This window comes from Chiloscyllium plagiosum, unplaced genomic scaffold (genome assembly GCF_037043375.1).
Source record: "Chiloscyllium plagiosum isolate Xiang-an unplaced genomic scaffold, Cpla_swu_hap1 HiC_scaffold_7, whole genome shotgun sequence".
NCBI classification, from domain to species: domain Eukaryota; kingdom Metazoa; phylum Chordata; class Chondrichthyes; order Orectolobiformes; family Hemiscylliidae; genus Chiloscyllium; species Chiloscyllium plagiosum.
The window spans coordinates 71545584-71560664 of record NW_028270145.1 but is presented as its reverse complement, the minus strand read 5'-3'; the positions used below and the strand labels follow the sequence as shown (position 1 = coordinate 71560664).

The 15081-nt window shown below is 42.9% G+C and overlaps 1 protein-coding gene across 3 annotated transcripts in view; it reads left to right on the top strand.

The window, feature by feature from the left end:
* The window catches only part of lrp2a (low density lipoprotein receptor-related protein 2a), a 337835-nt gene that overhangs the window by 90843 nt on the left and 231911 nt on the right, over window positions 1-15081 (top strand). For all 3 annotated transcript variants that reach the window (XM_087989117.1, XM_043693942.2, XM_043693941.2), the window contains exons 6-7: window positions 138-251; window positions 6068-6184. In XM_087989117.1, the coding sequence (XP_087845243.1) occupies window positions 138-251; window positions 6068-6184 (231 nt within the window). The remainder of the gene's footprint in view (window positions 1-137; window positions 252-6067; window positions 6185-15081) is intronic.

Here is a 15081-nt window from a genome sequence, read left to right as displayed (position 1 = left end):
CTAGCAATTAAGCTGTAGATAGTAGAACTTTATATTTTAAAACACTGTAGAATTCTGAAAGGTGCATGAATGCTGTATTTACTTTCCCCATTTCTTACCCCAAAATTTGTCCTCATCTCTTTACTAATCTTTTGCAGCTCGGAGATGTAACAGCGGTCAGTTTCAATGTGCCAACGCAGAATGCATCCCAGAAATATTTGTATGCGACCGTGATAATGACTGTGGAGATGGAAGTGATGAGCAAAAATGTGGTATTGTATGATGTTTATTTTATTCTAACAGTGTTTTATTTTAACCTACTTTGAAATAATTTAGATGTGCTCAGCATAAACTTGTTATGTATTTAAAAAAAATAAGCTAGTTGGATGCTCCACAATTACAATACTTGAGTAACCTATATTTTAACTTAATTTATCATTTAACTTGCCCCATTCTGAAAATGCATCTACGAAGATACTAACTAAATATTGAAATGTTGTGGCAAATGTAGCCATAAGATTGAAACTTGATCAATGTGATGTTTAAAACTTTTTTTTCAATATAATGGCATTTGCAGAGACTCATTTTCAGGCTAAGAACAACACTTTTTCACATGAATTTTGTATTTACTGAGATAAATCAATTTGTATCCATTGACCAATCTGTCAAGTATACAAATGTAAGATAACAAACACTTATTTTCTCTGTAGGAGAAAGTGAAGACTGCAGATGCTGGACAGTTAGAGTTGAAAAGCATGGGGCTAGAAAAGTACAGCAGGTCAGACAGCACCTGAGGAGCAGGAGAGTCGGCGTTTCAGGCATAAGCCCTTCATGAGAAATGTGATGGGAAAAGGGCTGAGAGATAAATGTGCCTGATGGGGTGGGGGATGGGGTAGAGTGGGGGGTAGCTGGGAATGTGATAGGTAGATGCAGCTGGGGGATAATTGTGATAGGAGAGTAGACCAGAGAGGTGGGAAGGAAGATGGGAAGGTAGGACAGGCCAAGAGGGTTGGATCTGGGATGAGGTAGGAGCAGGGGAGATTTGGAAACTAGTGAGGTCGACATTGATGCTGTGGGGTTGAAGTATCCCAAGGTGGAAGATGACGTGTTCTTCCTACGGTTGTTGGGTGGCTTGGATTTAGCAGTGGAAGAGGCCCAGGACTTGCATGTCCTTGGGGGAGTGTGAGGAGGAGATGAAGTGGTCAGCCACAGGGCAGTAGAGTTTGTTTGGTGGATGTGGAGTAGAGATGCTCCCTGAATTGCTCCGCAAGTTGGCATCCTGTCTCCCCGATGTATCGGATACCATATCGGGAGCAACGGACACAATACTTGAGGGAGTGGATATGCAGGAAAATCTGTGCTGGATGTGAAATGATGCTTAGGGCCATGGATGGAGATGAGGGGGAAAGTGTGGGTGCAAGTTTTACACCTCTTGCAATGCCAAGGGAAAATGCTTGGTGTAGATGGTGGGTTGGTGGGAGGCATGGACCTAACAAGGGAATCGCAGAGGGAATGGTCTCGGTGGAACACAGATCGGCGTGGGGAGGGAAATATATCTCTGGTGGTAGGGTCTGATTGTAGTTGGCAGAAATGGAAGAGGAGAATGCACTGATACAGAGATTGGTGGGGTGGAAGGTGAGGACTGGGGGATTCTATCCTTGTTGCAGTTGGAGGGGTGGAGGTGCAGGAAGTGGAGGAGATGTGCTGGAGGGCATTGTTGATCACATGGGAGGGAAAATTGTGGTCCTTGAAATAGGAGGCAATACAGGATGTCCTGGAGTGGAATTGCTCCTCTTGAGAGCAGATACTTGGAGATGAAAGAATTGAGAGTATCTGCAACCAGAGGAACAATTCCACTCCAGGACAAGCCAGATGGCCTCCTACTTCAATTTTCCCTCCCATGTGATCAACGATGCCTTCTAGCACATCTCTTCCACTCCCTGGACCTCCACCTTTGAAACCCATCCCTCCAACTGCGACAAGAGTAGATTCCCGCCGGTGCTCACCTCCTGCCCACCAATCTCTGGATACAACACATTATCCTCCGCCATTTCCCCCACCTACAGTCAGACCCCCACCTCCAGAAATATATTTCCCTCCCCACCTACATCTGTGCTCTGCAGAGACCATTCCCTCCGTGACTCCCTTGTTAGGTCTGCTCCCCCACCACCACCAACTCGCCCTCTGCTCCTGGCACCTTCCTTTGCTGCTGCAGGAGGTGTCAAACCTGTGCCCACCCCTCCCTGGTCACCTCCATCCAAGGCCCCAAAGATCTTTTCCAAATCTCCCCCAACCTCATCCCAGATCCAACTCTTCAGTTTGGCACTGTCTTTTGACCTGTCCTACCTGTCCATCTTCCCACCTATCCACCCTACTCTCCACACCAACCTATCAAAATCACTCCCTACCTGCAAGCACCTAACACATTTCCACTTACCCCCCCCCCCCCTCCAATAGCCCCAGTCCATCCCCCTCTTTACCTCTCAACCTCCTTTCCCCTCAACATTCCTAATGAAGAGCTAATGCCCAAAACCTTGACGGTCCTGTTCCTTGGACGATGCCTGACCTGCTGTGCTTTTCCAGCTCCACACTTTTTGACACTTATTTTCTCTTTCCCAGTGTTGAGACTTAGAACAGCATGTGCTGTTTCATCAGTCTGTTATTTGAACTTTCTTTGTGTTGGGACATTTCTTTGTGTTATGGAAGTGTAGAATAATGGCTATGTTGTTGGAATAACATTGTAATATGGTAGAGACTTGGTTGACTTCTCTGAAGAATTCAGTTTAAATTTCAACATGGAAGCTGACAGAATTAATGTCCAATTAATTAAATAAATCTGAGAAACTAGAATTATTACTGGTGAAATGGAACTGCAATTTATTGTTTTAAAAAAAATGTTTTTCACTAACCTCCTACAGAATACTTACCCGGTCTGGCCTCCAGATCCTCAGCATTGTGGATGACTTTGAAATAGCCTAGCAAACAACTCAGTTGTATAAAAGCACAACAGAAACATTGTGTTGACATAAGACAGGACAGGCCATCTGGCACTCATCTAGATAATATACAGAACAATGCACAGACAACTGCTCAATCAACCCAGCAAAGTTCTCTGCAATAGGATCTAGGGACTTGTGTCGAGGTGGTGAGAGCTGACCCAGACTTGTTAAGCAACAGCCTGGTGTAGTCATATTCACTAGCTGTAAGGTATAATTCAATGTCTGAGGCTCCATTGTAATCATGAGAAGTGAGAATGCAGTGATATACATTTGGGATGGAGTGGTTCTGTCAGTCCTCCGTATCGATGCTGGATCCATTGATATCATATGGCAACAGGTTAAAATTTGTAAGACACTTTTGGGCCTATCTACTCGAAAGATGATCAATCCCAACTTACCCCTGATGTCCTCAGTGATAGATTTCAGTCTTCAACTCTTTTGATTCACTCCCTGTGATGTTGAGAAATGTCTGAGCCCACTAGATATAGCAAAAACTATTGGTTATAGAACAGAGGACAGTTCTGATTCCATCTTTTATATTTAGATCAGAAGTTGCAGACTAGAGAAGGTAACAATGCTAGAATTTCTTCTCTGAAGGACATTAAGAAACAGGGAGGCGTCTTACAAGAACCAAGAGTAATTTTATGATCATCATTATTGCTAATAGTCTTATGTTATAGATTTACTTAAAAAAATTGAACAATTTGAGCTCAGGTCCCCAGAGTGTTGGTAGCCTGGTGATATGATCACTGCATCACCATCCACCCAACAATGAGCAAAATTGCCTAAGTATGTCTGGTCCACAAAAAGCAGGACAAATCTTATCTGGGTCAATTGCCACTCTATTATTCTATTCTCAGTCATCAGAAAGGGCCAGAAAGTTGTTTCAACAGATTATCAAAGAATCGAGCAATTCTTGCTCATCAATAATTTGCTTACTGTAGCTCAGTTTGGCTTCTGTCAGGGCGAGTCAGCTTCAAACCTCATTACAAAAATGGACAAAATAGCTGAATTCCAGAGGTGAGATGAGAGTGACATTAAGCCACTGTTTGATCCAATATGGTATCAAAAAGCTCATTTAAAACAGAAGTAAATGAGATTCAGAGGAAAAACTCTCTGCTGACTGCTATCATTCCTAGCACAAATAAAAATGGCTTTTGCTATTGGAGAACAATCATCTCAACCTCAGGAACTTGTTGCACCACTTCGTTAGGATAGTTTCCTAGATCCAACCATCTTTACCTGCATCATCAATTACCTTATTTTCATCTTAAGGTCAGAACTATATACATTAGCTGATGTTTGCAAAGTGGTCAGGACCATTTATAATTCCTGAGGTATTGAAGCTGGCCATGTCCATATACAGCAAGCCCTGGAAAAAGTTCAGGTCTGGGTTAACAAGTACTAAGTTACACTTTTGCTACACGTTGAATCATGAGATGTTGTGGGTATTACTGAAGTATTGACTCATCAAAGTCACTCCACTGTCTACAAGACATAAGTCAGTAGTGAAAAAGGAATAATCTCCACATGCTTAAATAGGTGCAGTTCCAACAATATTCAAAAGGTTTGACTCTATCCAGGACAGAGTACCCTGCATGATTGGTTCCTATTCATCACCTTCAACATTAATTTCTTTTACCACTGAAGCACAGATGCAGCAGTGTATCATCAACAAAGAAAGGCCATCAAAACTATGCATAATACACAAGGTGTGGTCTCACCTCATTTGCTCTGTTCAGCTGTAGCAAGACTTCCCTATTTTGTTAATAAATAATAGCAACAGGTCTGATCACATCTCCTGCATCTGTGGTAGTTTGCTTTTATTGCATACTTGTATCCTCCACTTGCCTTGTAATGGCCAACATTCCAGTTACTTTTCTAATTACTTGCTGTAACTGCTTGCTTACTTACTGTGATTCTTGTGCAAGGACACTCAAACTCCCTGCACTACAATGGTCATATAGTCTCTCTCTCAATAGAAATGATATTCAGGTTCTCAACTCTTCTTGCCAAAGTGGACAACCCAACATTTTCCTCAAAAATGTACTCCATCTGTGAAATCTTTTTTCACTCACTTATCCTATCTCTATATTCCTGGTGTGTCATCCTCACATTTTGCTTTTATATCTGTTATTCTGTCAGGGCAGCCCACTTAATTGGCACCTTATCCACCACCTTTAACATTTGTTCCCTCTACCACTGACATTTAGTGGCAGCAGTGTGTTCCATCTGCAAAGTACACTACAGCAACCCATCAAATCTTCTTTAACAGTAACTTTCAAACTCAAGATTTGAAGGACAATGTTAACAGATGCAAATGAACAGGTTTTCTTCTGAGGCACGCACCTTCCATTCCCTCATCCTTAAAACCTTTTAATTCCTTACCTAACAGCATTGTGCTGAACTGCACTACTTGATGGCAGCCCACCCCTAACTACTGAAGGGGGAAATTGATGATGGGCAATAAGGTAAAGCAACGTTGACTTTTATTACAAGAGGGATGGAGAATACAAGTATGGAATAAAAGCAAAATATTTCAGATGCAGGAGATTTGATTAGACCTGTTATTATTATTTATTATAAAAACAAGGAAATCTCACTGCATCTGTTCCTGGGAAATATATGGCCAACATCTGATTCTACATAACCAGTTATAAGGAACATATTGGAGTAAACTGAATTGACAGTTTTTCTTTTCTGTCCTTTCATCTCCTTCTGTCCTTGAGAATGTTTGAAACAGTAACTGACAGATGCATTGCAACATATGGCAGCATCTTTTCAGCATTCATTGATTCAGAGTAATTTTCTGAGTGGAAATATATAAGCCAGTCTATGTAAAATATACGTTTGTAGTTCAATTGAATAATGAACTTGGAACGAAGGCAAATATTTAAAGGTTGAAACATGCTGGGTTTAGTATTTTTAACTTTGTTTTATATAGGCAAAGGTTAAAAATTAGAGTAATATTTGTCAAATTCTGTTTTGATATAAAAATACACACTAATACTCTGAAGGGTCAATATTTTAACATTTAAGAAGTGGTAACTTTTAATGTTAATGGTGTGACACTTTTTTGTATTTTGCAGTTTATCCAGCCTGCGCAGGAAATTATTTTACCTGCCCCAGTGGCCATTGCATTCATCAGAATTGGGTCTGTGATGGAGATGATGATTGTGGAGATAAAGCTGATGAAAAAGGATGTGGTAAGAATGTGGGCAGTCAGAATGTATATAAAAATTTCAATGAGTGATTGAGTGGTAATGGTAAACAGTTGAATGAGAATTTAGAAGTTAACAATTGTGCACACTACCTTGAATTATAGATAGAGCATTTTGATTATGTCAACACAATGGACTTCTTTCAGTATTAGACTGATTACATCATTGTTGCTGTCATTGGAGCATATAGAAAGTATTTATAGTGAAGTTAGGTGTGGGTCTGAGGGATAAACATCCCAAAACATGTCACCAGATCTGGACCTGGCAGATTTCACCTAATCTTGGATTTGACCAACACGGTTTTCAGGTAACGTGTGGGCCTCCGTGTGACTGTTGGGAAAGTACATTAAACTTGCCTTCTGGCTTTATGACAGTATCAGTTCCACACATACCGTTGCATTGCATCAGGTTCAATGAGATTGATGCAGAACAAGGAGTGCTTGTTCAGTGAAATGGATAGGATGGGAAGCCCCACTGAAGCTAGAACTGAAAGGTTGCTGCTTATACCACTCCTGAGAGTGAACTCTTATAGTTTGACACATGATTTCCAACCTTTTGGTAGCCAGTTCAGCTGTCTTGCACTTTGTACATCTTAAGCTGCATTTCTGTGCTGCCACCCTTCTTCCGCTTTGGCATGAGACTAACTTGTGCAGTTCTAACTTGCATCTCTGATGAAGTATAAGAGAAGTAGCAACATGTAGAGCACCCAGACAAGCAGCTGTCTTTTCCACAACCACAACCATTCCGCACAAGGGAGAGGTTCAAAGAGCTTAATGGAACTGAACCCTCTAACACAGCATACACAAGCCAATTATAAATTGTTACATATGAGAGTCAGTGCCTCAGGAAGTTCAGGATTACACAGCAAGTCATCGCTCACATCTATGGCCATCTCACTGATTAGGAGCTCATACATGCCAATAGCCATTGATGGCTGTCACAAGGTATTTTCCATGACTCCTCCCTTTTTTCTGCCTCATCCTTGAGATCCGTATTCTCCTCTGCAAGTGTAGAAAGCAGAGAATTACGAATACAAGAAATGGATTGATGGAATGAATGGTGATTTTGAGGCAAGTTGCAAAACGAATGAGAGCAATGTGTGTAGCTTCAAGGTATGTTGTTTTGAGAAATTCTATTGCAAGGAAATACTGGCTAAATCAGAATGTGGAGCTTGGCACCTGAAAGTGTTTTGCCACTCATTTCACCCAATCTCCTGAGGCCCTGGGAAATAATGTTGCACTGTCTCCACGTTGAAGGACCAACAGCCCTACATTTAACTTCCACTATCAACTACTTCACTAGATTTAAGTGACTTAGTTTTTTTCTCTCTATCTTGTCAAATATCACCTCACTGAAGGCCCTCAGATCACACAGCACGACCTCCAGAAAAAGGTATGAGAACTGAGATAACCTTCCCCTGTTACCTTCCCATTCCTATGGTTGCTGAAGCTTTCAAATCAAGGTACAGTTGAATATCTTTTTCAGGAAATTCTTCACTTGTCACATTCAGTGTGTCATCCTGCCAACCCTCTGATAGACCAGGAAATCTGACAGTAAGATGCTAAAGCTCTCACAGATTTAAACAGCCATGGCCAATCACACTTTAATAATAAACATAGTTATCAGTACCTGTAGTCCTACCTTGTCGTGTATGGATCTGTTTTGTTAAGATACTGTTCATAGAATCAGGAGGAATCATTATAGTCAATGACTCAGTCCTTTAGGGCTGTCCTTCTGAAAATGCAACCACAAATATGCTGGAAGCTCTCAGTAGGCCATGCAGCACCTGTGGAGCAGAAAATAGAGTCATAGAGGTGTACAGCATGGAAACAGTCCAACCGGTCCTGGCCGACCAGATATCCCAACCCAATCTAGTCCCACCTGGCAGGACCCGGCCCATATCCCTCCAAACCCTTCCCATTCATATACCCATCCAAATGCCTCTTAAATGTTGCAATTGTAACAGCCTCCACCGCATTCTCTGGCAGCTCATTCCATACACATACCACCCTCTGCGTGAAAAAGTTGCCCCTTAGGTCTCTTTTATATCTTTCCCCTCTCACCCTAAACCTATGCCCTCTAGTTCTGGACTCCCCGATCCCAGGGAAAAGACTTTGTCTATTTATCCTATCCATGCCCCTCATAATTTTGTAAACCTCTATAAGGTCACCCCTCAGCCTCCGATGCTCCAGGGAAAACAGCCCCAGCCTGTTCAGCCTCTCCCTATAGCTCAGATCCTCCAACCCTGGCAACATCCTTGTAAATCTTTTCTGAACCCTTTCAAGTTTCACAACATCTTTCCGATAGGAAAGAGACCAGAATTGCATGCAATATTCCAACAGTGGCCTAACCAATGTCCTGTACAGCCGCAACATGACCTCCCAACTCCTGTACTCAATACTCTGACCAATAAAGGAAAGCATACCAAACACCTTCTTCACTATCCTATCTACCTTAGACATGATGCAGAGCAGGGCTGAGGAGTGGCAGATGGAGTTCAACCCTGCCAAGTGTGAGGTTGTCCATTTTGGAAAGACAAATAAGAATGCGGAATACAGGGTTAACGGTAGGGTTCTTAGTGAGGTGGAGGAACAGAGGGATCTTGGGGTCGATGTTCATAGATCTTTGAAAGTTGCCACTCAGGTGGATAGAGCTTGTAAGAAGGCCTATGGTGTTTTAGCGTTCATTAGCAGAGGGATTGAATTCAAGAGTCGTGAAGTGATGTTGCAACTGTACAGGACTTTGGTTAGGCCACATTTGGAGTACTGTGTGCAGTTCTGGTCGCCTCACTTTAGGAAAGATGTGGAAGCTTTGGAGAGGGTGCAGAGAAGATTTACCAGGATGTTGCCTGGAATGGAGAATAGGTCGTACGAGGATGGGTTGAGAGTGCTAGGCCTTTTCTCATTGGAACGGCGAAGGATGAGGGGTGACTTGATAGAGGTTTATAAGATGATCAGAGGAATAGATAGAGTAGACAGTCAGAAACTTTTTCCCCGGGTGCAACAGTGTGTTACAAGGGGACATAAATTTAAGGTGAAGGGTGGAAGGTATAGGGGAGATGTCAGGGGTGGGTTCTTTACCCAGAGAGTGGTGGGGGCAAGGAATGCGCTGCCTGTGGGAGTGGTAGAGTCAGAATCATTGGTGACCTTTAAGCGGCAATTAGATAGGTACATGGATGGGTGCTTAAGCTAGGACAAATGTTCGGCACAACATCGTGGGTCGAAGGGCCTGTTCTGTGCTGTGTTGTTCTATGTTCTACCTGCGACTCCACTTTTCAAGGAGCTATGAACCTGCACTCCAAGGTCTCTTTGTTCAGCAACACTCCCTAGGACTTAGCATTAAGTGTATAAGTCCTGCTAAGATTTACTTTCCCAAAATGCAGCGCCACACATTTATCTGAATTAAACTCCATCTGCCACGTCTCAGCCCATTGGCCCATCTGGTCCAGATCCTGTTGTAATCTGAGATAACCCTCTTCGCTGTCCACTACATCTCCAATTTTGTTGTCATCTGCAAACTTACTGACTGTAACTTTAATGCTCGTATCCATATCATTTATGTAAATGTTAAAAAGTAGAGGGCCCAGCACCGATCCTTGTGGCACTCCACTGGTCACAGGCCTCCAGTCTGAAAAACAACCCTTCACCACCACCTTCTGCCTTCTTCCTTTGAGCCAGTTCTGTATCCAAATGGCTAGTTCTCCCTTTAATCCATGAGATCTAACCTTGCTAATCAGTCTCCCATGGGGAACCTTGTCGAATGCCTTACTGAGGTCTATATAGATCACACCTACTGCTCTGCACTCATCAATCCTCTTTGTTACTTCTTCAAAAAACTCAATCAAGTTTGTGAGACATGATTTCCCACACACAAAGCCATGTTGACTATCCCGAATCAGTCCTTGCCTTTCCAAATACATGTACATCCTGTCCCTCAGGATTCCCTCCAACAACTTGCCCACCATCGAGGTCAGGCTCACCGGTCTATAGTTCCCTGGCTTGTCTTTACCGCCCTTCTTAAACGGTGGCACCACATTTGCCAACCTCCAGTCTTCCGGCACCTCAATTGTGACTATCGATGATACAAATATCTCAGCAAAAGGCCCAACAATCACTTCCCTAGCTTCCCACAGAGTTCTTGGGTACACCTGATCAGGTCCTGGGGGTTTATCCACCTTTAACCGTTTCTAGACATCCAGCACTTCCTCCTCTGTAATCTGGACATTTTGTAAAATGTCACCATTTATTTCCCTACAGTCTATATCTTCCATGTCCTTTTCCACAGTAAATACTGATGCAAAATATTCATTTTGTGTCTCCTCCATTTTCTGTGGCTCCACACAAAGGCCGCCTTGCTGATCTTTGAGGGGCCCTATTCTCTCCCTAGTTACCCTTTTGTCCTTAATATATTTGTAAAAACCCTTTGGATTCTCCTTAATTCCATTTGCTAAAGCTATCTCATGCCCCCTTTTTGCCCTCCTGATTTCCCTCTTAAATATACTACTACTTCCTTTATACTCTTCTAAGGATTAACTTGATCTATCCTGTATATATCTGACATATGCTTCCTTCTTTTGCTTAACCAAACCCTCAATTTCTTTAGTCATCCAGCATTCCCTATACCTACCAGCATTCCCTTTTACCCTGACAAGAATATACTTTCTCTGGATTCTCGTTATCTCATTTCTGAAGGCTTCCCATTTTCCAGCCATCCCTTTACCTGCGAACATCTGTCTCCAATCAGCTTTTGAAAGTTCTTGCCGAATAGCGTCAAAATTGGCCTTTCTCCAATTTAGAACTTCATCTTTTAGATCTGGTCTATCCTTTTCCATCACGATCTTAAAACGAATAGAATTATGGTCGCTGGCCCCAAAGTGCTCCCCCACTGACACCTCAGTCACCTGCCCTGCTTATTTCCCAACAGTAGGTCAAGTTTTGCACCTTTTCTAGTCGGTACATCCACATACTAAATTAGAAAATTGTCTTGTACGCACTTAAGAAATTCCTGTCCATCTAAACGTTTAACACTATGGCAGTCCCAGTTGATTTTTGGAAAGTTAAAATCCCCTACCATAACTACCCTATTATTCAGATAGCTGAGATCTCCTTACAAGTTTGTTTCTCAAATTCCCTCTGACTATTAGGGGGTCTATAATACAATCCCAATAAGGTGATCATCCCTTTCTTATTTCTCAGTTTCACCCAAATAACTTGCCTGGATTTCTGGGAATATCCTCCCTCAGCACAGCTGTAATGCTATCGCTTATCAAAAATGCCACTCCCCCTCCTCTCTTGCCTCCCTATCTATCCTTGCTGTATCCTGGAACATTAAGCTGCCAGTCCTGCCCATCCCTGAGCCATGTTTCCGTAATTGCTATGATATCCCAGTCCCATGTTCCTAACCATGCCCTGAGTTCATCTGCCTTCCGTGTTAGGCCCCTTGCATTGAAATAAATGCAGTTTAATTTATTAGTCCTACCTTGTCCCTGCCTGCCCTGACTGTTTGATTCACTTCTGTTCTCAATTGTATCAGTCTCAGATTGATCTCTTTCCTCACTATCTCCCTGGGTTCCACCTTCCTACCCTACCCCCCCCCCCCCAAACCTTACTAGTTTAAATCCTCCCAAGCAGTTCTAGCAAATTTCCCTGCCAGTATATTAGTCCCCTTCCAATTTAGGTGCAATCCATCCTTCTTGTACAGGTCACTTCTACCCCAAAAGAGATTCCAATGATCCAAAAGTGTGAATCCTTCTCCCATACACCAGCTCCTCAGCCATGCATTCATCTGCTCTATCCTCCTATTCCTTCCCTCACTAGCTTGTAGCACTGGGAGTAATCCAGATATTACTACCCTTGAGGACCTCCTTTTTAAATATCTGCCTAACTCTCTGTAATCTCCCATCAGAATCTCAACCCTTTCCCTTCCTATATTGTTGGTTCCAATGTGGACAATGACCTCTTGCTGATCCCTCTCCCCCGTGAGAACATTCTGCACCCTCTCTGAGACATCCTTGATCCTGGCACCAGGGAAACAACACACCATTCTGCTTTTTCTCTGCTGGCCACAGAAACATCTGTCTGTATCTCGGACTACAGAATCCCCTAACACAATTGATCTCTTGGAAGCCGACGTACCCCTCGTTGCATTAGAGCCAGCCTCAATACCAGAAACTTGGCTGTTTGTGCTACGTTCCCCTGAGAATCCATCATCCCCTACATTTTCCAAAACAACATACCTGTTTGAAATGGGTATATCCACAAAAGACTCCTGCCCTTGGTGCCTTTGGGTGGCACGGTGGCACAGTGGTTAGCACTGCTGTCTCACAGTGCCAGTGACCCGGGTTCAATTCCCGCCTCAGGCGACTGTGTGGAGTTTGCACATTCTCCCCGTGTCTGCGTGGGTTTCCTCCGGGTGCTCCGGTTTCCTCCCACAGTCCGAAAATGTGCAGGTTAGGTGAATTGGCTGTGCTAAGTTGTCCGTAGTGTTAGGTGAAGGGGTAAATGTAGGGGAATGGGTCTGGTTGGGTTACGCTTCGGCGGGTCGGTGTGGACTTGTTGGGCCGAAGGGCCTGTTTCCACACTGTAAAGTAATCTAATCTAATCTAATCTAATCTAATCTCTTTTACCCTTCCTGGAGTTAACCCATCTATGTGACTGTATCTGAGATTTTCCCCCCTTCCTTTAACTGCCATCCATCACATACTGTTGCTGTTGCAAATTCCTCATTGCTTCTATCTGTCTCTCCAACTGATCCACTTGATCTGATAAGATTCACATCCAACAGCATTTACGGCAGATATAATCCGCAGTAACCCTTAAACTCTCTTTAAACTCCCACATCTGACAAGAAGTACATATCACTGCAAAGGCCATTTTTGCTCCTTCATAATCTACAGACCCAGAAATCAACACCGTCTTATTCCTCTACAAACACTGCACCAGGTTAAACTAATAGCTATGGCTTATATTTTAAGTTTAATCAAGAGACTTATCTCCAAAAACATATAATCAAGAAAGAACCCACTGTACTCAGTAATATAGCCTTTCTCTATGGCAGACTTAAAACAACAATTAACTGATCTGATTCTGTGCTGTGAACTTCGCCCAAACTGGTTCCTCCAAGATTAGTTGTGAAATTCACTGTTTGTTCATTTTCCCAGATGCACTCTGAAGTCCAGCGATACATGAATTCAAAAACAGCAAAGGCAGTAACTGTGCAGGTTTTTTCTCTCTCTCCTGCACTGTCCTCACCATGTGCTTCCTTTGTCTGCTCTTCTCCCTTTTAAAACTGCTGTTGTTTTGACTTCTTTTTCCAAAGTTCCGAAACAATGCAACAACATACAAAACAGTAATTGCTGCTCCTGGAATCTGAGGAAATCACCTCCACCTAAAGTACCTCAAAAGAAAGGAGCAGCTCTTACAACCAGAAGTTTTTCCTGTCCTCCATTTTGGATTACCCAGAATCCTTTTAGATTAACATTGGACACAATCCTGGGGAAGCAACCCTGGAAGCTAACTATGAAGATGTGGGAATAGTGGTGCCAGGATAATAACAAGAAGCTGCATCAGGATGGCTCCCTGCATTCCAGCTGCCTGGAATATTTTATAACAGCAGGCAGAGACAAGGATTGACTTTTGCATCATGGAGGTGGGAAATCATTTAGATCTCATTGGGGGACAGTAAGAGTGGATTGCCAGCACTTTCCCAGCAGCTGATCAGCTTCTGCCATGTGGACAGGCTGTCATTGTACTGGAGAAAGTGAGGACTGCAGATGCTGGAGATCAGAGTGAAGAATGTGATGCTGGAAAAGCACAGCAGGTCAGGCAGCATCCAAGGAGCAGGAGAATTGACATTTCGGGCATAAACCCTTCATCAGGAAATTATACTGGAGGCAAACACTCTGTAGCAGTCTAGCAGGCAGTTAGAACCAGAGGCTCCATTCCCAATGCTTTATCCAGAGACATTCTCTAAATCTGAGGGGCTTGTCTGCTCACTTGTCATTTAGTTTCATCCTTATCTGACTCCTACTTATTTCAGCAGTACTCATCTCTCCTCGTGAGCATAACTGTGGCTTCAAAGTTATCAGTTGTCTGGGCAGAGAAAATTTTAAGTATAGGATTGGATATGCTTGCTCCGCCAAAGCTAGGCAGCCACAAATGGGTGCTGTGTTCCCTTTCCATGGGTTATCCTGGTGCCAGAGTTGACATCTCACAGCAGGTCACTTCATCCCTTGCCAATGCTTTTTGGGTTCCTCAAAAACTCCATCCCTGATCTCTTGACTCCAGGTTACTCTTAATTTCAGCAGGACCCGTCAGGCACCCTGGTGAAATGAAATTAACCTGTACCGATTGATCTCTGAGTTCCAAATGGGACAAGGGAATTCCTGACTTGAGTCTAGAATTCTGAGATGAGCAAAAGGCCATGATAAAAAGCTATAATTCTGAAAATCTGCAATTTCAAAAAAATTGTGCTGGCAAGTTGTGAAGCAAATAAATTGGATATTGTATCTATACTGGCCCAGTGAATGTATTCATTTTGTAGTGATTGCAACGAGGTCAGCCATATGGACCTCATTGAATATGAGTTCCCTGACTGGGGCTGTTAATCTAGTCCAATCAGGGAAACCTGGCTGACAGATATAAACAGGAATGTCAGAGAATCTATTCACTCTGAGCGAACTAGATCCGTGTCAAAGATCCTTCATGTGTAAGTAAAGGGATGACTTGGTGATGGGAGACCAGCCTCTGCAAAGTTATTTCACATGTATCTCCAGCTTTTTTCTTTGGAGACATATTAGTTTTGATGCATTTGAGTTTGTTTTTCAGGCTCAGCCTAATTTACATAGTGTATTTTTAGGTGGTTCAAATGGTTGCTCAAAACAA